At 48.0% G+C, this 21951-nt stretch overlaps 1 protein-coding gene across 1 annotated transcript in view; it reads right to left on the minus strand.

Annotated features, from left to right (window-relative positions):
- The window catches only part of Iqck (IQ motif containing K), a 108028-nt gene that overhangs the window by 15590 nt on the left and 70487 nt on the right, over positions 1-21951 (minus strand). Inside the window, exon 8 of the mRNA XM_060366955.1 lies at positions 14115-14226. Within this exon, the coding sequence (XP_060222938.1) occupies positions 14115-14226 (112 nt within the window). The remainder of the gene's footprint in view (positions 1-14114; positions 14227-21951) is intronic.

A 21951-nucleotide genomic window follows, 5' to 3' on the forward strand; every position in this document is an offset into this window, starting at 1 on the left:
TAAAAATCAGAGACATAGCCATATCGTCACAAAAACTGACAAGAGGCATGGCAGCTAGAAACCCATGGGACCCACGATAGCCAAAGCAGGGGAGGCAGGGCTGGGAATGCTGCTCAGTGGTAGAATGTGCTTTTAGCGTGTGTGAGACCCTTGGTTCAGTTCCAAGTAATCATGAACAGATAAATAAATAAATAGGTAGATAGATAGATAAATAAATAAATGAGCAAATAAGGAAGGAAAGAAAGAAGGAAGGAAGGATGGATTCACACTTGCCAGTTTTAAAACTTGCATGACATTGCCTGAGAATGGATAGGCTTTGTGATGGGCAATCTTGACCATCAACTCCACTGGACAGAGAAATACTGAGGAGACCAGTGAAACACACTGCTGGCAAGTCTGTGGATGCCTCTAGAGAACAGCTATGGGGTAACCAGCGCTGGATGTGGAGGCCCCATCCTTTATGCTTGGAGCCGAGGTGGAAACAATGCCTGCTAGTGCCATTCTCTCTCTCCACTCTCCTCTCTCTGCTTCTCAGCCACCATGATGTAAGCTGCAGGCTCCCACCACAATGGGCTGAAACTTTGGAAATCATGAGCCAAAAGAAATCCTTCCCCATTAAGTTGGTTATCTCAAATGTCTATCAGAGTAGTAGAAGGAAAAAAAACTGACACAGACTTATAAGCCGATGGAATCAAACTGAGTGCCCTCAAATAACCCTCATAGCAACAGTTAACTGACTTTCAGCAAGGATGTTAAGATGGGAAGAGAGAGTTCTGAATAACTGCTGCTGGGCAAATAGCTATATGCACAAGAAGGAAGCTGGACCCTTGTCTTACACAAACACAGAAAATAACCCAAAGCAAGTGGACATGCCTGATCCCAACACTGAGGAGGCTAAGGCAGCCTGGACCACATACACATAGCCAGACTGGGCTATGGACTAAAACTCTAACTCAGTAAAATAACAACAATGAACAACAACAACGACGACGAGGCCAGCATGGTGGTGCATATTTTTAACCTATGCATTGGAAGGAAGAGGAAGATCAGGAGGTCAAGGGCATCCACAGCTACAAAGTGAATTTGGGCTATCTGAGACCCTGTCTCAGAAACAAACAAAACAAATCATAAATCAATAGGTAGGTAGGTAGATAGATAGACAGACAGACAGATAGATAGGATATAATAAAAAATAATTAACTCCAAATTAGTTAAAGTCTTAAACAAATGCATTAAAACTTTAAACTCTTGGAGGTTGGGGGAGGGGGGAATCAGAAAAGTTCAGTGAGCTTGGATCAGGCTGGTTTCTTGAATATAATGCTAAGGGTTCAGGCAACAAACAAAAAAAGACTGTGGGATGGAGGACTTTTGTGCCTTAAAGGTACCATCAAGAAAGAGACAAGAGGCTTGTGTGCAGTTCAGCACTGAGGAGGGAGAGGCGGGAAGACTGCTGCAAGTTCAAGGCCAGCCTGATGGACATGGAGAGTTGTGATCTAGCTAGGGCCACATGATGAGACCCTGCCTCAAATAAACACACAAACAACAACTATAAAAAGCAAAGGGGCAAGTGAGGAAAGATATCCCACAGAACTGAAACCATGTGTTTGAAAAGGAACTTGAATACAAAATACACACACATTAAAAAAAAAAAAAAGAACACTTTTACTAATTAATACAAACAATTTGTCCAATTTAAAGGGACAAAAATTCTACACTGAAAGAAGATACACTGATGGCCAGCAAGCTCAGAAAAGATCCTCAACAGCATTAGTCATCAAAAAACACAAATCAAGCCACCGTGAGACGCCATGTGCCACTGACTACAGTGACTGTAATCTAACAGAGAATACTGAGTCATGTTCGCATGTAAACACTTTCCCACTTGGCTGGTGGGAACGTGACCTGTCTCAGCCACACTGGAGAGCACCCTGGGAGTTCTTCAGGTGAGGACACTACAGTTAGCACACGGCCCAGCAATTCCATTCCTAAATAAATACCCTAGAGCAGTGAAAATGCATGTCCACATGGAAACCTGCAAATGAATTCTTACAGTAGCGTTAATCCTAATAGTAAAAAAATTCAAAATCCTAACTGTTACTTGCCATAATGGTTACCCTCTTTTGTCTACTTAATGAAGAAGAGATCACCTGGGATCTGGTCCCCTGTAAAAAAATTCAAAATCCTAACTGTTACATGCCATAATGGTTACCCTCTTTTGTCTACTTAATGAAGAAGAGATCACCTGGGATCTGGTCCCCTGAGCATACGTGTGTGGGAGTGTGTGAGATTGCCTCTATGAGGTTAACTGAAGTGAGAAGGCCCTCCCACTGTGGGTGGTACCATTCCCTGGGCTGAGACTCTGGACTGCCCAAGAAGGAGAAAGTGAGCTGAGCCCAAGAAGCCACTGTTCCCTGATTCCTGGCTGGGTACACAGCGAGACGGGGTTCTTGAAGCTACTGCTGTCAGGACTTCTGCTGTCCCCTGGAACTGTGAGCCAAAATAAACCCATTCTCCAGGAAGTTGCCTTGATTGGGGTATTTTCATCACAGCGACAGAAAAAGAAGCTTCACCGTGAGCATTGTTCTCATCTGAGTCTCTCTAAAATGAGGGTGAGGTTGGGGGTGGGGTTACAATGTTCACTGTTCAGAGAAGAAAGCCAAAGCTCAGAGAGACTGAGTTAGCTTATTTACAGTCACACGGCCAGTAAGAATCTGTGGACGCGTTAGATCAAATTTCCTTTGTTTCATAGTCAGCATATCAGGACAGCTGAACAATCAGGCAGGTTCCGTGTGTGGCTCAAGCAGACACAGCTACAAAGCTTCCAGAGCCAGTCTTGAGGCCCCTGCGTTTCTGCCATTATCAGCTGCTCTTCCTGACAAATCTCTGCATGTTGTGAAAGGGAATGAGGTGAATTGATGCTTGAGGTAACAACAGAGCAAATCATATGGCCCCTGAGTGTCAGCCAAGGCCTCCTGCTCAAATGATGCCACGCAAAGCCCTGTAAAGTTTCCTGGTATAGGTGTCAGTGGAGCACGTGGAGCTTAAGAGCTTCCGTATTTTCGTTTCTTCACTTCTCAGGAAGAGACAGTGCTGGTCTGGTGAGCACACGGGCGTTCAAGTACAGCAAAAGGCCCCGGTCTGTGCTTTGCAGCCTGCAGCCTCCTTAGCCCTGTGCCTTTAAAGGCACCCAAGCTTGGAGTAATGAGAGTCGGATCTGAAACCTGGCAGACACTTTAGCTGTTTGGATTCTAAATTTAGGCTGTCAGGGTGAACACTGTGAGTCAACAGGCTCACAGAGGGGCGGGATGGCCATTTGGCAGGTGGCGTCCTTGCTTTCTAAGGCCGCTAGGCATAAAGGATCATGTGCTTTGCGCCCTTGGCAATGGGACCGGAGGCTGGATCCTGACAGATGCTATAAGAAACACCGTCAGTTCTCCTAGGCACTGTAACTCTGTAGGTGACAGCCCCACACTGCAGCAATATGAGAGGCAGAAGGGGGGCTCCGGGGCCACCTCTTTGCAGTGTGGCCTTGGGTATACTGTCTAACCTCTCTGTGAGTCAGTTTCCTTATCCATACCATCTGGTCAGCTATGACTGCTGCAGAGGAGTGTGTGAGGATGAGGTAGTTGAACAGCTGTGAGCGATGCACTTGCTTCAGGACACATGCACAGCAAATGGGACCCTTGTCACCACAGTAGAAACTGAGGACCATTGAAAGGACAGATCAGTCCCTGGAATCACATTGTATAAAACGACCTTGCTGGGGGCCAAAGGGTCTAAAACATGAGGGGGGGGAGAAAGACCCTCAATATACACAGCAGGAAGAAAAAGAAATTTTAAAAGAAAAAGAAAAAGAAATAAAAGAGGAAGAAGGCAGGGCTGAGGATGCAGCCTCATCCCTGGTGAGAGAGCGCTTCAATCTGCTATGGAAGGAAAGAGGGGGAGGGGAAGAGGGAGAAAGGCGAAAAGTGAGGAGAGTGAGGAAGAGGGAAAGGGAAGGAAAGAGCAGACACCGGATCATCCTCGCTCTCAGGGACTTTACCGTCTAGTGTGGCCCCATCAACAACCAATGAGACAAACAACTGAAACGGGTGATGAGTCGCACGGTGTGTGAATTCCATCTCAGGGAAACTGCTGCAGAAAAGTAGAAATGACCGCAGGGACCCAACAGGGAAAACTTACCACCAGCGACACACAGTAAATGGGAGCTCACGAAAGAACGAGCACGGTTCTATCTAAGACCTAGCAGATGGTCCGCACAAAGCCCGGTGACAGGGGGCCTGCTCACCCCGGGTCAGCTTCCCACACCCTCCACTGTGGCCAAGGTCAAATGCAGCCACACGCTTCTTTATTTCCAGGGCTTGAAGAAGAGACAGCTCCGACTCCAAGAGACATGTCGTAAGACAAGATGGGGGGTGGGCACCGTTATGAACCGACCCTGCAACCCTGCAGTGTTAAGGGAACAAGCCAAGCACATGGATGAGCGAGCCAGGGAAGCCAGGGAGGGCTTTCTGAGCAGGGGCAGGAAACAGGACTGGTGGAGGTGAGGAAGCTGGTGCAGGCATCAGCGGGGCAGGATCCCATCCCAAGTCACCCCGCGTGCTGCGGAGGCCTCTGGCCTGGCCCTTGGTTTCTGTTTTGCTGTAGCAGTCTTACTGAGATGGAATCCACATGCCATACAATCCATTCACTTAAAGCAGCCAACTCAATGACTTTAGCAAATTCACAGAATTGTACAATCATGCACTTTATTACTATTCCAACATTTCATTCCCCAGAGACAAGCCCTGGCCAAGCATGATGATGCATGCCTGTAATCCCTGAACTTGGAAGGCTGAGACAGGAGAAATGAGAGTTTAAGGCCAGTCTGGGCTACATATCAAACCCTGTTAGGGGAAAGAAGGGAAAAAAAGGGGGGGGGGCAGTGGGGAAAGGAAGGAGGAAGAAAAGGAAAAGAAAAATAAATAAATGAAAACCCAGCTATGGTGCCCATAGTTTCAATACCCTTTTGGTGGGGATGGGAGGATCCTTAGCTACCTGCCGAGTTCCAGGTTGGGGCCTTGCCTAACAGCAGCGAGGGAAGGAAGGGACCCCTCCCCCAGTCCTACTGCCCCTCCTGGCCTTGCACTTTCTGCCAGCTCTGGGCACTCCACATCCGCATCATGTGCAACGGGAGCCTCCTGCGTGCAGCTCTCGTGGGTAGAATGTTTTCGGGGTTCATCTTTGGCTTCCTCTCGGGGTGCTGCTGCCACTTCCGCGCTGACTCCAGTGGGTGCCCTCTAAAAGGCCTCAAGTCCACCCCCTCCCTCAAGTCCTCCTGTCCTTGGTCTGATGGGAAAGAAAGCTGTGAGGCTGGTAGAGAGGACTGCCTCCGTAGAAAGGTCTCCATCTTCAGCTCAGGTACTTTCACTGCCATGACCCAGGGCAAGTGATTTAACCCCTGACAGTTTCCTCCTGTGAGGCTTGGAAACAATATGTGTAAAGTGCCTGGCACACAGTAGGCACTTAGGAAATTCAAGCTTTTATGGGGACCAGGGACCTTTGAAGACCTCCAACACGTAGCAGCTAAGGGTCTATGCCATCCTGTGTGCTGGGCCAAGGCAAGGCAAGTGTGACCTCTCCCTGCCCTTCCATTAGCTCTAGCTTTCTCTGTCCCTTAGCTACCCTACTGTAGTCTCCCCAGTGTAACCAACTTCAGCATCTGGTATTCTTCAGTCCCTGAGACTGAAGTCTCGCACTCAACAGCAACACTTTGTAAGCTTTAAAGCTCTGGCCAAGCAACATATCTGCTGGGGGCCAGCACGCGGGCGAGCCTCTCTTTTGTTGGTACAAACATTTTCTGATCCACCCAAGGGTCCCCGCTAGCTGGTACACTGCAGAGCTGGGCCAGGATCTCAGATCTTGGACATTTGAAGGCCAAATGAAATGGCATCAGTGAGAAAAGCCTCACAAAGGAAGGTCTCCGATCCACCGCTATTACTGGGATTCCGTAGCTAATCCACAGTATTCAGGCTCTGCTGATGTGGCCACAACATATTCTCCACTGAGAATAAACCCACATCATCACATTCTCTGGCTGGCAGCTGGATGCGGCCTTACAAATCTTCCCCGGGAGGTTCTCGTTTGTAGCACTGAGAGCCACAGCTCTAGGGAGACTGCCTGGAATCAAAACTGTATTTTGGGAAGGTGGAGGCAGAAGGCTCTGGAGTTCAAGGTCATCCTCAGCTACAAAGAGAATTTGAGGCCGGTCTGGGTTACATAAGATCTAGGCTTAAACACACACACACAAACCCACAAAACATCAACAGCAAAAACACAGTGTTTTGCTGACTTTAAAAAAAAAAGAAATCACTAAAATTATCTCCCATCCTCTGCGCCAACCATCTGACACCGTACATGCTACTGTACTCATCATCCATCACAGGGGACTTCTGCAGCCGGCCCTAACTGTCTCCATGTCACACAGGGGAAACTGAGCATCGGGGTAAGAGTCACTTGCTTGTGTCTCCACTGACAGGAAGAGGCAGAACTCTGGTTCTGGGAGAAACCAAAGCCAGTGTGTTTGATAATAACACGCTTTTCCCAGGTGTTGGAATGTAACAGACTCCTTTTATTGGCCACTAAATATGAGCTACATAGCGTTCTGGATTAAGGACCATGCGCCCCCATCCCCACCCCTAGAGCGAGGGACGATCATTGGTACCACCATTTCCATTCCTGTGCTATACTGATGGAGTCACAGAGAGGTTAAGGCAATGGCTCAAGGTCGCCAGCTGGGACATGGAAGACCTAGTCCATCTGGTTATATCAGTTACTGTTCCCGTTGTCACAAAGCACCCGACAAAAGCAACTTAAGGGAGAGTTCCTTTTGGCCCACAGCTACTGTGGAGGCACTCATCATGGTAGGGAAGTCACAGCAGCAGCAGCCTGAGACACAACAGGCAGAGAGAGAGAATTAACAACACTGATGCTCAGCTACTGTCAGTCCAGGACCCCGCCCATGCAATGGCATCACCCACAGTCAGGATGGGCCCTCCCTCCAAAACTCAGAAATGCCCAGTTTGTTTCCATGGTGATTCTAAAAACCCTCCCTAGACCATCATGAGCCTTCCCTGGATTTGTAGATTTTACAAGAGGCTTCAGCATTCCTGAGTACAAAGAATGCTTAACAAGGCAGGTGGGCGGGTGAAGCCTCAAATGAGACGGGAAGAGTTCATTTGCATACACAAATTTAAGATGCTAAACTTTAAGGCCAAACCATCAAAAAAGGAAATCATCTCTGACTGAACTTTGTTCTCGACAGAACAGGTCTGCAAGCGTTTCAAGAGAAGGCAGGTCCCAGCCGGGCAGATTTTTGCAAATTTTAAAGAAAAAGAATATATGTGTGAAAGATGATGTCATCCTAACATTCCCCACATACTGGCGAGTCTTAAAAATAAAACCGATGGAAGGAAGACATGAAGTCATTAGATATCTCTTAACCAAATTCTTATTTCTTTTGTGGACTAAAGTGAAGAACGAATTAACTTTTGAGGTGGTGAGAAGAAAAAATAAATAAGATTAAATTGAAATGACACCTTAGATTTTGACGTATTTCTTAGTAAAGAGTCATAGCATTATCAAAACAACGACCTCATTTAGAATTACAGCTGAGACATGATCATTCTTATTTTACAAGGAGAAGAAATGAAGCACAGAGATGACATCACCCAGCCAAAGCCCCACAGCAGGTTGACGGCACTGACGATAAATCCATGCAACACCATGAATAATAATTCACATGGTGCTCCTAAGCGTGCGTATGTATGTGTGCCCGTGTGTATGTGTGTGCCCCTCTGTATTTGTGCAGACTCTTGTATGTGTACATGTTGTGTGCTCCTATATGTGTGCGCATATGTCTGTGTGTTGCTCCTGTGCATGGATGTGTGTGCGCGCACATGTGTCTGTATATGCATGTGTGTGCACGCACACTCGTGCCTGCCTGTGGTACAGATTAGTCCGGGGCCTTTCATAAGCTGTGCAAGCGCTTTACTACTGAGCCTTATCTCCAGCCCAAGAACATTCTTGAAACTCCAGGGAAATTGCACGGGCATGAAAAGAAGTTTCCCTAGCTCCCGTGCCTGGCCCCAGGCTGCTGCCCCTTCCCTCTAGGAGGAAGGGCTGCTCTAAGGGGTTAGCATTGTAGTTTCTGAAAGGTCAGTGCTCACTGGGCACCACGCGGTCCTTTTTCTCAGCGAGATCAAATCTCAGCTTCAGAGAGGTGTGCTTCCAAGAAGTGTGTTTAATCGTGAGGACACAGTATCCCTGTTTCCTTTGCTGCTGTGGCTTCTGGGAAGCTCAGAGCTGTATTCCCATTTACTGTGGGAACATAAGGAGATCATTGTTGACCGCTGCATGATGTATAATGGGAGGGCTTTGTTTTCTTTTGGAGAGGAAAGTATGTAACAGTTTGTACTTCTTCCTCTTGTCTCTAAGAAGAAGAGAGCTCACACCCGTCTGTTGTTACACAGTGCCTACCTTCCGGGACTCTGGAGTGCGGCGCTACAGTCCACCACCGCTCACTGAAATTTGACGGGAAAGCAAGTTTTAAGTGTCCTTACCACACACATGCAAATGACAGCTACGGATGGCACTGATGTGTTATCTCTGCTAGTTACGGCAGACATCACGCAACATCTCTTCTTTTCTTCTTTTTCTGACAGGGTCTTTCTACCTAGCCTTTGCTGTCCTGGAACTCACCATCTACACGCTAGGCTAGACCTGCCTCCCCAGTGCCGGGATAGAGTGTGCACCACTACGCCTCTCATGCCATACGTCTTTCCGTTAACCAAAGTATCAGGCTGTGCACTTTGAATATACGCCAATACATGCAGTTTTTGTCAGTTAGATATTTTAAATACATCTTCAGCGGCTACAGGTCTTGTACTCTTTTGCCAAGTGCTTTTATTCCCACGACCTTAAATCCTTAAGCCAGTTGCCACATTTGCCTGAAGTTCCTGTGCATTTCTGTGACTGCTACAAGCCACTCGAGTAGGGAACGGGCGCTTAGGAAGCATGCGGTAAAATGCTTCCTTTGACAGATTTTACCACCCACACCTTCTCTTCTAAATATAATGCCATAGAGTCATTTAAAGCTTATTTGTTCATATATAAAAAATGCATACCCCTCATGAGAAAGTTACTGGTGTGTGTGTGTGTGTGTGTGTGTGTCTGTCTGTCTGTCTGTCTCATGCAAAATAGATTCTGGTGTTAGGGGAACAATTAACATCATTTTTGGTTTTGGGGTTTTGCCTGCCCCTTCTTAGACTGTCAAATAAAATGTGGACATGGCAGCCTCTAAGTGAGGCCAGTATCTTTAGGAACAAACACCTGTATTAATACATCTCAGACTATTCGTTCTTTTCTTTCTTCTTTCTATTTCTATTTCTATTTCTATTTCTATTTCTATTTCCTTCCTTCCTTCCTTCCTTCCTTCCTTCCTTCTTTCTTTCTTTCTTTCTTTCTTTCTTTCTTAGATTACTGTTTCTCAACCTATGTGTATAGGCCCTTTGAGGGACACCTATCAGATATCCTGCATACCAGGTATTTATGTTATGGCTCCTAACAGCAGCAAAATTACAGATATGAAATAGCAATGAAACATGGTTGGGTAGGGTCAATACAACATAAAGAAGTGCATTAAAGGGTCGCAGCAATAGGAAGGCTGAGAACCGCTGCTTTATATAAAACATTTTAGGGCCTGGGGAGATAGCTGGGTTGGAAAAGCTCTTCCTCTGCAAGCAGGAGGGCCTGCATTTGGTCACCCAGAACCCATACTTAAAAAGAAAAGCCAGGGCTGTAACTAAGAACGGGGAGACAGAGACAGGTGGATCCCTGAGGCTTCCTGGGGCTCCCTAGCTAGCCAGTCCAGTCTGCTTGGCCACTTTGGGCAAGTGAAAGACCCCCAACTCTATCTGAAAATCAAACCAGACTCCTAAGCAATATAAGAAGGAGAGCAGCTGAGGAATGATAGCTGAGTCTGTCCTATGGCCTTCACCCACATGCACATGCTCATGAATCTATAAACACATAAATGAATGGGTGAAAACACATACACACACACACACACACACACACACACACACACACACACCACTTTTAAAGCTGAGCATGTCCAGAGGCAGCTGCCTATCGCCCTCATTATCCTAGCTGAGCGTGCCTAGAGGTGTCTGTCTAAGGATGCCCCGAGTAACCCCACCTTCTACCCCTCCTGAACTTTGCCTAACAGAGACGCTCGGCAATGCTCCTGCCCCTAAGGTGCTTTTCCCCAGGGAGATGCGTGGGCTTTTCGAATAAAATCCCCCACACTTCCCTCTGTAAAGAAAGCACTGCTCTGAAAGTGACTCCCATGCCCTCCGCACCCGCTCCAGGGAATAAATCTTTCTCTACCCTTCAATTTTTCGGCTGTGTTTATTCTGGCATTGTGCTCACCACAGTATGAGCCCATTGGGCTTAGTGAAGGGTATTCACATACAAAAAAAAAAAAAAAAACAAAAAAAAAAAAACATGTGAAACCAATTACTGACAAAACACAACTGGAAATGTACTACTTTTGGGGATGGGATTTGTGACTGAGTCTCAAGGCATCTTTGGACTGCTCTGGCTGAAATTCTAAAGACACACATTTAAAAATAATTTGTGCACCTGTCCTGCTGGACAGAGACTGGAGAACTTCATACTGTTTCCATCTGGGACGAGAATGTTGTCTGGGACAGTAGCCTCTGACTCTGTAACCTGAGTCCGAACCGCACGTGACCAGAGTCTACCCTGACAGCTGACGTCCCTCCCAGAGACTCGTTGCCCGCAGGAAGCTGCTCGGACGACACGTGTGGTAAACGTGGGAACACTGTAAACACCATGATGAGGCAAGAACACTTCAGAGTAATATTTGCTCATGAGATTTGGACGCAGATGGAAATTTTTAAGTGACGTTCAAAACTACTGTCACCTGCATGACTCCACTTTTTTCTTCAAATCTAAAGGACAATTTGCTTGTGCTTAGTAAAAACTGCCACATAGGAGGTCTCTGAGGTGTCACTAGGCTAGGGAAATCTGGTTTTCTGACCCTGCATGAAATGATTTGCCTAGTGATACCTGAAGGAAGCAAGAAGTTCTGGGTAACTCAGGGAGTGCCCGGCTGCACGCTGCTCCTCTTCACCCAGCCCCAACCCAGATCCATCCACACAAACCCAGGCAGGAGGACTTCTGATGCCCTGGCAACAGGAAACTGGCCATGCCGTGTGTCGTGTTTAAGACAAAGTCTCAGAAGTGTGGCTCTGACGATAAAATGCACGAGAGCAGCTCCCGGGGCCGGGTTCAGCTCGGTGGTACGGTGCCCGCCTGCCTAGGATGTATGACCCTGGGTTCCAGCTACAGCACCACAGAAGAGGACAGAGCGGGGAGCTTGTGCCTGTATCAGTCCCTAAGGAAGCGATTGAAAGTGAGAAAATGAAGTCGCCACTGTTCGCACATGTCCAGAGCGCACACGCGTCCATGTGGGGCCAGAGTTTGGCACTGGGTGTCTTCCTCAATCCCTCTCCACCTTAAGTTTGGACAAGGTTTCTCACTGAACCTGGGGCTTACCGACTGGCAGGAAGAGCTGGCCAGCAAGCCCCAGTGGTTCTTCCATCTCACCCTCCCCAGAGCCGGGGTCATGGGTGGGCCAACTCCCCCCCATGTCTATATGAGTGCTGGAGATGAAATTCAGGTCCTCACACCTGCCTGGCTCTACCAACTGAGTCATCCCACTGGCCCCGTGGGCAAGTCCTTAGACCTACCTCTCTGGCCTCTGTTTGTTTCTACTGTGACATGAAGCCCAAGAGCTTCATGCCTCAAATCCATGTGTGTAGACCACTGATCTCTGTTGACACTCTGGGCAACACAGTGAATAAGATAAAGATTGTCCTACCTGGAATCCACAGAGTTTAAGGCCTGTCAGTCGAAGGAAACAAACACCAAGTCACTCAAAAGCGCACACAGATATCTCAACAACACTACAGCGACCGTGAGACACATTCATGGCCGCTGTGTGCCAGGACTCCTTCTAAAGATCGTCCACGGGACTCCTTTAACAGCTGGATGTGACTGGAACTTTATTACTGGTCCCATTCTGAATGGGAAAACTGAGGCCCAGTGAGGTCAACGAGGTCAGGGTCACGTGGACAGAAGTGGTAGCTAGAGTCCTGGGGCAGTTCTGCCACTAATACTGTCCTGCCTCCTAACTGGCCGTGGACCTGAGACACTCTTCCAACATTTTAATTTTATTTGAACTGTGCTCTGGGGCTGTTTCAGAATCTCAGCATAAAGGGCAGCCTAGCACCGCATCATATTGGGATATCTATTGAAGACCCAGTCTTGCAAGAGGCAGAGCCTCCTGGAGCCCTCACAAGGTGACAAGATGGGAACAGCTGGGCTGCAGATTCTACTGTGCTCTCCTGCTGGCACTCAGTCCACTCTATTCTTCCTGCTTCACGGCAAGCCAAGCCCATCAATCAACCAGCAGCGAATCAACTCCAAAGAATACAGAGCAGCAGCAATAAATAGGTGTGCTGTGCTTCCTGTGACCTTTAAGCTGATTACAGCCCTGACTGAGTCCCCAGTTCTGAACCGAACTGAAATGCCAGTTGGGCTACAGAAAGGCCAGGGTTGAGCCAGTCCAACAGGAGCAATTGCTGAAGTTGCTTCTCTCTCTCCCTTCCTCCCTTTTTGCCCCCTTCCCTCCCTTTCTTTCTTCCTTCCTCCCTTTTTCTTCCTTTCCCTTTTTTCTCTTCTTTCCTTTCCTTCTTGTGCGCATGCTCCTGTGTGTGTGTGTTCATGTGCCACACGTATTGCTGTGCATATGTATACATGTGTGCTCACGCATGTGGAGGGCAGATGTAAAGTTGGGTCTCTTTCTTCACCTTATTTACTGAGACAACATCCCTCGGTGACTCCGAAGTTCACCGATTAGCCTGGACTGTCCCGTCGGCAAGCTGCAGAGACCCTGTACTCCCTAGCTGGCAGCACTGGGCTTATGGCCTTTTCACTTGGGTTCTGGGGACCCAGCTCAGGTCCCCATGCTTATGTGGCAAGCATTTCACTAACTGAGCCATCTCCCCAGCACCACCCCCATTGTCTTTTATTTTTAAACTTTAAACGATTGCCAAAAAAGGGAGGAAACCAAAAATCCCCCCATGATTAGTATGCTGGTATTCATTCGGCTATGTTCTTTTTCCAGGACAAAAATATACACACAGATAAACAAGGGAACTTAGTAATCCAGAGTGCAGGTTCACAGAAACCCCACCGACTGCCACCTGCAAGCTGGGGAAGAGTGTAGAGGGCCATATACCTGTGTGTTAATATGCCCACACACGTGTTGACATAAGGGGTGCATGTGTATGTGGTAACATGCCTTGAGTGTGGTGAGGTGGATCAGGAGCTTGAGAGCTTGAGAGCTCACATCTGAAGCCTGAGGATCAGCAGCCCCAGAGGCAGGAGGACACCAGCCATCCGTGTATTCAGGCAGTCCATTCAACCTTCCTCACCCTTTATCCTATTCAGGTCCTCACCGCCAGAGAGAGCATCTGTTTGTTCAGGCCACCGGTTCAAACTCACATCGGCATCGGAACACCCTCACAGCTTATACCCTGAAACGGCACTCACCCGCTCTCTGAGCATCCCCCAGCCCAGGCAAACTGACACACAGAATTGCCCATGTCCAAAAGGAAGGTGGGAATAAACACACTGAGGGTCAGACACAGACCAGGAGCTGGGGACAGTAAATACCTGCCTGCTCTGGTCTTAACACAGCTCCCCAAATCACAGCTTGCTCTTGGAGTCTCGGACTAGAAAATGAAAGCCCTCAGATACAAGATGACACAGAAGTTGTTCTCGAGGGGGGGAAATGGCCATGTGAATTACATCCTTCGGACTCTCTAGTGGGACACACACACTCATGCACGCGCGCGCGCACACACACACAGCATAGACAAGTTCTGCAGGCCTCTGAGTTTCCCTCTTGAGCTCAGGTAAAGGATCAGCGTTTTGGTAAATCACGTGTGGGGTGGGGGTGGGGGTGGGAGGCTGCCACTCACTTTTCTGCTCTTGTTTGGCCCAGAAGATCTTCACCCGCTGGCGGATGTGCTTGTCCTCGCGCAGCTTCTTCTGCCACTGGCGCAGCTCCTGAATCTCAGGGTCACAGCGGACCTGGAAAACGCCAGAGCTCAGCCTAGCCGCCTCTCTCCACACTTCCACATGCCCCCTTAACAAGCCTGCCTGGGAAAGCCTTCTGTGGCTTGATGTACCGTGACTTCCTCACAGTTTTTCTTGCAGCACTGGGGCTCAAACTCCGGGCCTTGTGTGTGACGGTGCTCTACCACTGAGCTACGCCCCGGCACTGGTCTGATGCATTTCTGAGTCTCAGAAAACACTGTTCTCATTATCTACACACCAAAAGCCTGTTTCACCCTTGAGCATAAATGAGATTTTGAAGATCTGTTATACTAATGATATGTTGAGAACGTTCTATAGAAATAGCCCATAGAAAAATAATATGTGTAATTATAAGTTTTCTCCATCTTATTTGAAAAAAGGAAACAAGTGAGAATGTTTCTCATTTCACCTAAATAATTAATATATCTCATTTCACCTAAATAATTAATTAGTATCATTAATATCCATCAATTAAATCTACTCATTAAGATCCAAAATCTTGTTATTTCAACATATAACTAATATAAAAATTATTTATGACAGGCAGGCATGGTGGTAAATGTCTGTAATTTCAGCACTTTGGGAGGATGAGGCAGGAAGATTATGAAGTCAAGACCAGAATGAGCAGCAAGACATTCTCCCAGCTCCATTTCATAGCCGTAAATGGAGCATCTTCTTCCTTCCATATCTGCACTACTTAAACTGCTTTGTCTACTACTAAGCTGTAAACAGCAAAGCCCTGGCTCCACCCTGGCACCTGATTAACCAAGATGTGGTGGCAGATTCCCAGAATCCCGGTGCTCAGGAGGTAGAGGCAAGGGGGTCAGAAAGTCATGCTTATCTTCCAACCACACACAGTCCAATTGAGTCCAGAATGGGATTTTATCGAGGTAGGAATGATTGGGGTTCATTCTAAAGGTGAGAAAAGTAAGCCTAAGAGACAGCAGATGCCATTCCAGGGAAGGGTGCCTGTGCAGAGAGCGTGGCATGACCCGGTAAACTCTTAAGCACAGCCTCTCACCCCTTCTCCATCCAGAGACATCCTTCCATCACCCTCTTGCTGGAGAGAACTCTCAGCAGAAAGTGGACTCCAAGCCTAAATGTGTCAAGCTTATTCTGAAAGAAAAGCTAAAGTTGCTGAAGAACAATAGGGGAGGAACCATGCACAATGGCCAAGGAAGTTGCCATGGTAACCCTTACACAGCGCTTGGGATTAACTGTTAAGGGTGACCACTCTGTGGGTTCTCTTTCACAGTCAACTTTACACATTAAAATGAAGCTATAGCTTTATACTCTGGGGAGGAGTTCCTTGTTGTGGAATTAGTATGTAGATCTGGGGAAGCCACACACTAAATGCCAAGGTCAGTGGTCTCCCATATAGTAGCCACGCCCATCTTTCCAGGGCTCCCAGACGCCTGCTTGTTCTTCTCTTCTAGAACCCAAACCTTGACTTGCTGGTTCACTGGGCAGGAACAGGTCGGATGGTGCAGAAGCAGGGCAACCAGAAGCTGTGGTGGCAATCTCAGCTGCAGGCAGGACCCAGTGTACAGGAAGGAAGTGAAGACAACTCAGGGAGGGGTCAGGGGCCAGCACGGTTGGTCCAAAGGGGAGCTGCTCCCCAACCCTGCAAATAGGTCCGTCCTGTGGAGGCTTCCTAGCTGGGGTTTCTCTGCTTTCTCAAGCCACCATTGTTGGATATTGAGACTTCCTGCTCAATCACCGAGCTTCCTACTGGGGTCACAGCAATTGTCATGAAAGCCACACAAACATTTGCCTTCCCCCCAGGACACAAACAGCCCATGAAAGGACTGGGTTGAGTCATGTTTGGCCATCGGATCCCTCCCAGCCCTAGCCAATCTTCCTTTTTTAGTACAAGGCCTGTCTCTTGTCATCTCTTGGTAGGTTTACCTAGCAAGGGTGAGTGTTGGCATTTTAGAAATCACCTCAAAAGGAAATTATGTGCCCATTAATCCGTACCTCCCCATTCTCTCTTCTCCCCATCCAGCCACTAATCTGCTTTAGGCTCCAGGTGTCTGTGGATTTACCTATTCAGGGTACTTCACGGATGTGCAATCATCTGCCCATGCACTGTTACCGTCTGGGTTAGTTCACTCATACAGGGCTTCATGACTTATCCCAACTCCTTTTTGGATAAGCATCATCCCATCGTGTAGCTAATACTACAGTATGATTAGCCATTTGTCTCATCATGGACATTGGAGTTACTGCCACCTTTTACTACTGTGAACAGAGTTCTGTGAACACCTGCCACGCCAAGTTTTTTGCTTAAACATCCATTTCCCTATAGTTGTTTGACTGTGACCTAAGTCACGAACAGAAACACGTGTTTGCCCATCCGTCTAAAGGCTGCGTTCATCCACAGGGCCCTGCAGACGGACAGTGTGGTCACCTCTGCTGGGCGAGAGACCTTTCCCCCCGACTTTCTTCATTCTCCCCCAGGTGCCATGCACCTTGGCAGAACGAAGTGGCAGCACCCTTGTTGGTGAAGCTCTCGTTGCCGGGTGACCCTGGAGCACTAGAGAAGGCTTTTGTGAGCTGGGAAGAGCAGGCGCCATTGATCTGGGCTAATCCCGCTCAGTATTGTCACAGTTTAGGAAAGCGCTTCAGATGCCAGGAGTTGTGCCCATCAGCAAATACCAGAGTGCAACGTGGTGTCAACGCGGAGCAGTTCCCCTGCCCGGGGCTTCCCGGCACTTCGTTTTGAAGTCACCGTGGCAAGTCGGCCTGTTCTTCCCACGTGCACAGGAATACGACTGCTGTTATGGACTTGACTTTGGTGCACTGATCAAACAAAACAGATGTTTTTTTGATGTAAGTGTCAATTTTGTTTTTATTTGTTGTGATCTATTTAGCTATAGTTATTTATTTTGCTTTGGTAGGGATCAAACCCAGGGCTGTGCAAATGCTAGGTGAGTACTCTACCACTGAGCTGCAGGCCAAGTCTGGCTGAAACTGTCTAATTCTTCCAGTTATGTCTGACTGGGCAATTCAGAGAACCGTCTTACTTTAGAATGGCAGCTCTGGGCTATGAAGATGGCTCTGTGGGTAAAAGCACTTGCCAGTCCAGCATGAGGAACTGAGTTCAAATCTCCAGAACGTTATAGGTGACGTGCACCTATAGCCCCAGTGCTCCTACAAGATGGAAGACAGCCACAGCCATATCCGTGGAAGCTGGCATACCAGCAAGCGACAAAGAGTTCTCTTTCAATCGTTGTGGAGAACAAGTGGTGGCCACAGAGGTTGTCTTCTGACTACCACATGAGCTGTGACAAGAGCATTCCCCTCTCCCACCACACGGACAGACAGCCACACCATATGTATAAACAATGGGAAGAAAAGGGAAGGGGCCGGAGGGGGGAGCGAAAGGGTAAGGAGTCCCCAAACCCAACAGTCTAAGACTGAATCTCAGCTCTGCACAATCTTAAGGAGGTCGCTTATGCCCTTGGAGCCTCAATTTCTTAATCTGTAAAATGGATTTGGCCTAAAAGCAACACCTAAAAGGCAAATAAAATGTGTCCACATAAGCTCTCTTTGTGTCCGCCGTTCTTAAAATCAACTAATAAAGAGAAGAGTGGATCCATCTATGACGGTGAATCCTCCAGTTTTCTTGGCTGCTCCAAATCAAATGGCAGAGGAACCAATGACTCAATCAAAAGCGCGGTCTTGTTCCAGGAGTTTACGGAGCACTGAGCACATACACGATTCTGTGATTTCATAACTTTGGGCTCTGGCCAGCTGGTACAGAGGTTCTGGGGGTTGTGTGGGGTGGGGGAGGAAAGCGGTGGCTGATGGGACTCTTCAGTCGCCCTTCATAATCTCCACTTCCCAACTGCTCTTAGCTCACTTGTTTTCCCTGCGTCTTGGCAAAACAGACAATCACATAGCAACAGCTGCCCTTGCTTGTTCCCTAGAGCTTTCCTAATTGCCTTGAAGGAAAGTGCCTAATCCACTACAGTTACTGGAAGGGCGCTGGGGGAGTAATGGAATGGAGAGGTCCTTCAGTGATGGTCACCCATGCCAGCCCTGCAGTTGGCATGACAAGCCTCCCAGAAGCAGTCCAGTGATTATGTGAATGAACTTTACATTCAAGAGAAAAACATTTTCCGCATCTAGGAGAGAGGGTGGGGGCGGGGGGGTTACATTTGCAAAACTCCACCGCCTAATAAAAGTGCCAGAGCTCATAACCGTTGAGTTCCGCCTTCTCTTCGTAAGGAAGCTTGGGAGAGTTCTTTTCAGATCTTTGGCAAAACCAAATCAGAGCAGAGCAGCGCTGACTTCTCATTCTAGAAGTCACTAGTGTTTCCTTTCGTGTGTCCAGGGCTGGGCGCGGTTACTGAAGCCCACCTGCACCGCAGAGCGCCTCAGGGTGGCTCGGTCTAGAACCCTGCTCTGGGGCAGCCCTGTGAATGGTGGGTATTGGCACACCTGCGAACAGCCAGCTTAGCCAGTGGGTGTTAATGGCGCGTTAAAAACCTAACGAGGGAGGGGGAGATGGCTCGCTTGGTAGGTGCCAACAGTGCGAGGATGAGGACCTGCGTTTGGATCCCAGTGCCCTGTGAAGTCAGGTGTGGCGGCACACGCCCGTACCCTCCTCAGTACTGGAAGGTGGTGCTGCCGGATAGACTGGTCACCCGGGGCCTTCTGGCCAGCCAGGCTAGACAACCGGGGAAGTCCAGGCTCAGTGAAGAACCTTGTCTTAAAATCTAAGGTGGCTGCTGGAATCAAGGCCTGGCACTTTTCTCCGGGCTAGAGAAGACTCTAGCTGACTCTTGGCACATGTATACTGAATGTACTTAAAGAGTCAACACTATTAGATGCAACGATCTCTCCTAGTGACAAAAATTCTGTGATGAAAAAAATTAACGTGGACAGCAATAGAGGAAGAGGCTCAGCATTGAACTCCAGCCTCCACGTGCACATGTGTACACACACAAACACAATCATACACATACGACAGATACATTTATACACAAAAACAATCTAAGGAATAGAAAAGAACACTTTTTCCTTTATTGCCAAGGGCGTCTTTATCCCTGTGTTTAACATTACAGCCTACTCTATCAACCACTCATGATGGCAGGTCACCTTTTAAAAGACAGTTTATTTATTTTTAAGTTTTTCCTGGAGCAAACCACTTTATTCAGCACTGAGAACCCAGCCTGCTGGGGAGTCAAATTGGAGCCAGTCGCTACACCCAAGGCTCGGTCTTCTGAGGACAGAACAGTGTTACCCAAAAACCTAAATAGCTCAATGTCTTTGCCCCCCCCAAACCTGTGTCTGTCCACGCTGCTGGGTCTTGTTTCCCATCTACGAACATGATGCTGCAGGTACCCGAGCTGCTGCTGCGTCACAAGTTTTGTGAAATTCGCCTACTGGAGAAAGTATGAGGTAGGAAAAAGCCAAACAAATACAGAGAAGTGAAGCACCAGGTGGCCTAGAGATGCCACCCCTGCTGCTCTTCTGCAGGGAGGAAGGTCCTTTCCACGAGAGGCGGGAAATAGTAGGGAGCACCTTGGGGGTGCTAGTGACACCCAAGGGGCACAAGCCGGGAGGAAAAGAGGCTAGGGAAGCCAAGCGGAAGACGACTCCCAGGATCTGGCACAGCAAGACCCAAAGGGAGGGAACAGCCCACTGGAGGGAGGAGAATGCTTCATCGTTTTTTCCCCCAAGAGTTAGGGACCCGGCCACACCCCAGGACCTCCTGCATGCCCATTCCCTGACACTAACACAGGCTGACGTAACTGGTATGCCCCAGAGCCTTACTGAGGGAAGTCTGGTGAGCCAACCCTGTCACGGACACCAAAGGGGAAGGTGCAAGGTTTGGTCCCTAGAGTGGTCACCTTTTATTTTTGGATTAGTGTTTATATGGTATCTCTTCTCCAATGTTTTGCTTTCAACTATCTCGGTCGCTTTGTGTTATCTGGACCTCTAGCATGGAGGCTATCCTCTCATGACCCAGTCTGGAAACCATGGGACAAGCGGTTCTGTGTACATTTGCTATGGTTCCCTTGCCTGGTTTTATTTAATTTTTCATGCTTTTACATATACCTCTTCTTTCCTGATTTCCGGAGCACCCAGTGTCTGCATTCCAGTTGTCTTTTTTCTACTCATTTGTTATTTCTCATTCTACTCTTTGTTTTATTTGGTTGGTTGGGGTTTGGTTTGGGTTCTGTTGTTATTTTGTCACAGGGTCTTGCTTATGCAGCCCAAACTGGCTCGCATTTAATATCCTCCTGCTTCAGCCTCAGTTTCCCACATGCTGGGACTATAGTTGTGCAATACTGTGTTGGTGGCACATGCCTTCAATCCCAGCATTTGGGAAGCTGAGACAGGAAAATACTAAGTGTGAAGAAGCCATCCTGGGTTACATAGTAAGTTTGTGGTCAGTCTGAACAATAGCAAAACCCTCTCCCTCTCCCCCTTTTTTTCCTGAGTTGGGGATTTAACTTACTATGTAGACCAGGGCTTGCCTTGAACTCGCATGGGCCCACCTGTCTCTTCTGCTAAGAGCTGGGACTAAAGGCATGCACGGCTGCATCCAGGCGTGAAAACCCATCTTTAGGAAAGTCACTGTGATGTAATAAATAAATTGAAACTCATCATAAAAGTCTCCTCCCACGTGATGCAGGACTTGAGCTGGCTTTAATTCTAATCTCCTGGTTCTTGTCTCTTATGCCACCACCTGACATTTTGGTGTGCTGCTCTTTCTGAGGGGCTAACGCCTGCTTACGTCTCATTCTACATGGCTTTCCTGCACCTCCTTCCTTGTGGGTTCATTTCCCTCTATTTAAACTCATCTCTCAGGAGTTCTTGGGGGGGGGCATTTGGGAAAGGCATATTTATAGCTCCTGAGTGATGGGTGAGTGGGTAGGTAATTCTAGGTTCCATGTTGTTTTCCCCCTTGATCAGCAGACTCTGCACTTCGCTGTCTAGGGCGTTTGCTGTACCCTAGGGCTGATGAGAAGTCTATAATCACTCTCTGGCTTTTTCTTTGTAGGGAATCTGCTGCAAGACAGCTTTGAGGATTGTGTGTTCCATGGCTGTACCGTGGAATATTTCCAATGGCCCTGTCTCTATTCAGTTCATTCGGCATCCATGTCTTTCAGGGTGCTCTAGAAATCTGGCTTCTCCAACTATTTACTCCACGGCCCCCCTCTGCAGTTCCGGATACACTGACATGGGACCATCTTATTTTGTGGTTTCTCAACTGCTCTTCCTCCTAACCCCTCAGCTTCATCCTCTCTCTCAGGCTGACTCTAATTGCTCCCCCAGCAGTGTCTATCAGAGACGTGATCATCCATGGATCAGCAACCTCTGTACCGTCCAAGAATTTGCAAGTTCAAGGGCTCCAAGCCAAGCCTGTGAAATCAGCGTACCACAGAGGTTTTGACACACTCTCCGTTAATGCTGATGCACACTGAAACTTGAAGGACACTGCCTGTTTTGTTGTTTTCTGTGCCGGTGTGTCTTTCTTTTAAATATTTTTTTCTCATTTGTTTGTGTGGTGCTGGGGAAAGACCTATGACCTCACACATGCTAGGCAAGCGCCCCACCACTGGGCCATCTTTGCACACTCACGGGAGTCACTTTCATCTGTGATCATTGCACTTAGCTCCTTTTCAAATCTGAATTCCCCCTTTTTCCATCCTGACTTGTTCTTTCAGCGTGGTCTATATTTTGCTCTAGTAAATCTATGTA

The sequence above is a fragment of the Meriones unguiculatus genome, chromosome 14 (genome assembly GCF_030254825.1).
Source record: "Meriones unguiculatus strain TT.TT164.6M chromosome 14, Bangor_MerUng_6.1, whole genome shotgun sequence".
Lineage (NCBI taxonomy): Eukaryota > Metazoa > Chordata > Mammalia > Rodentia > Muridae > Meriones > Meriones unguiculatus.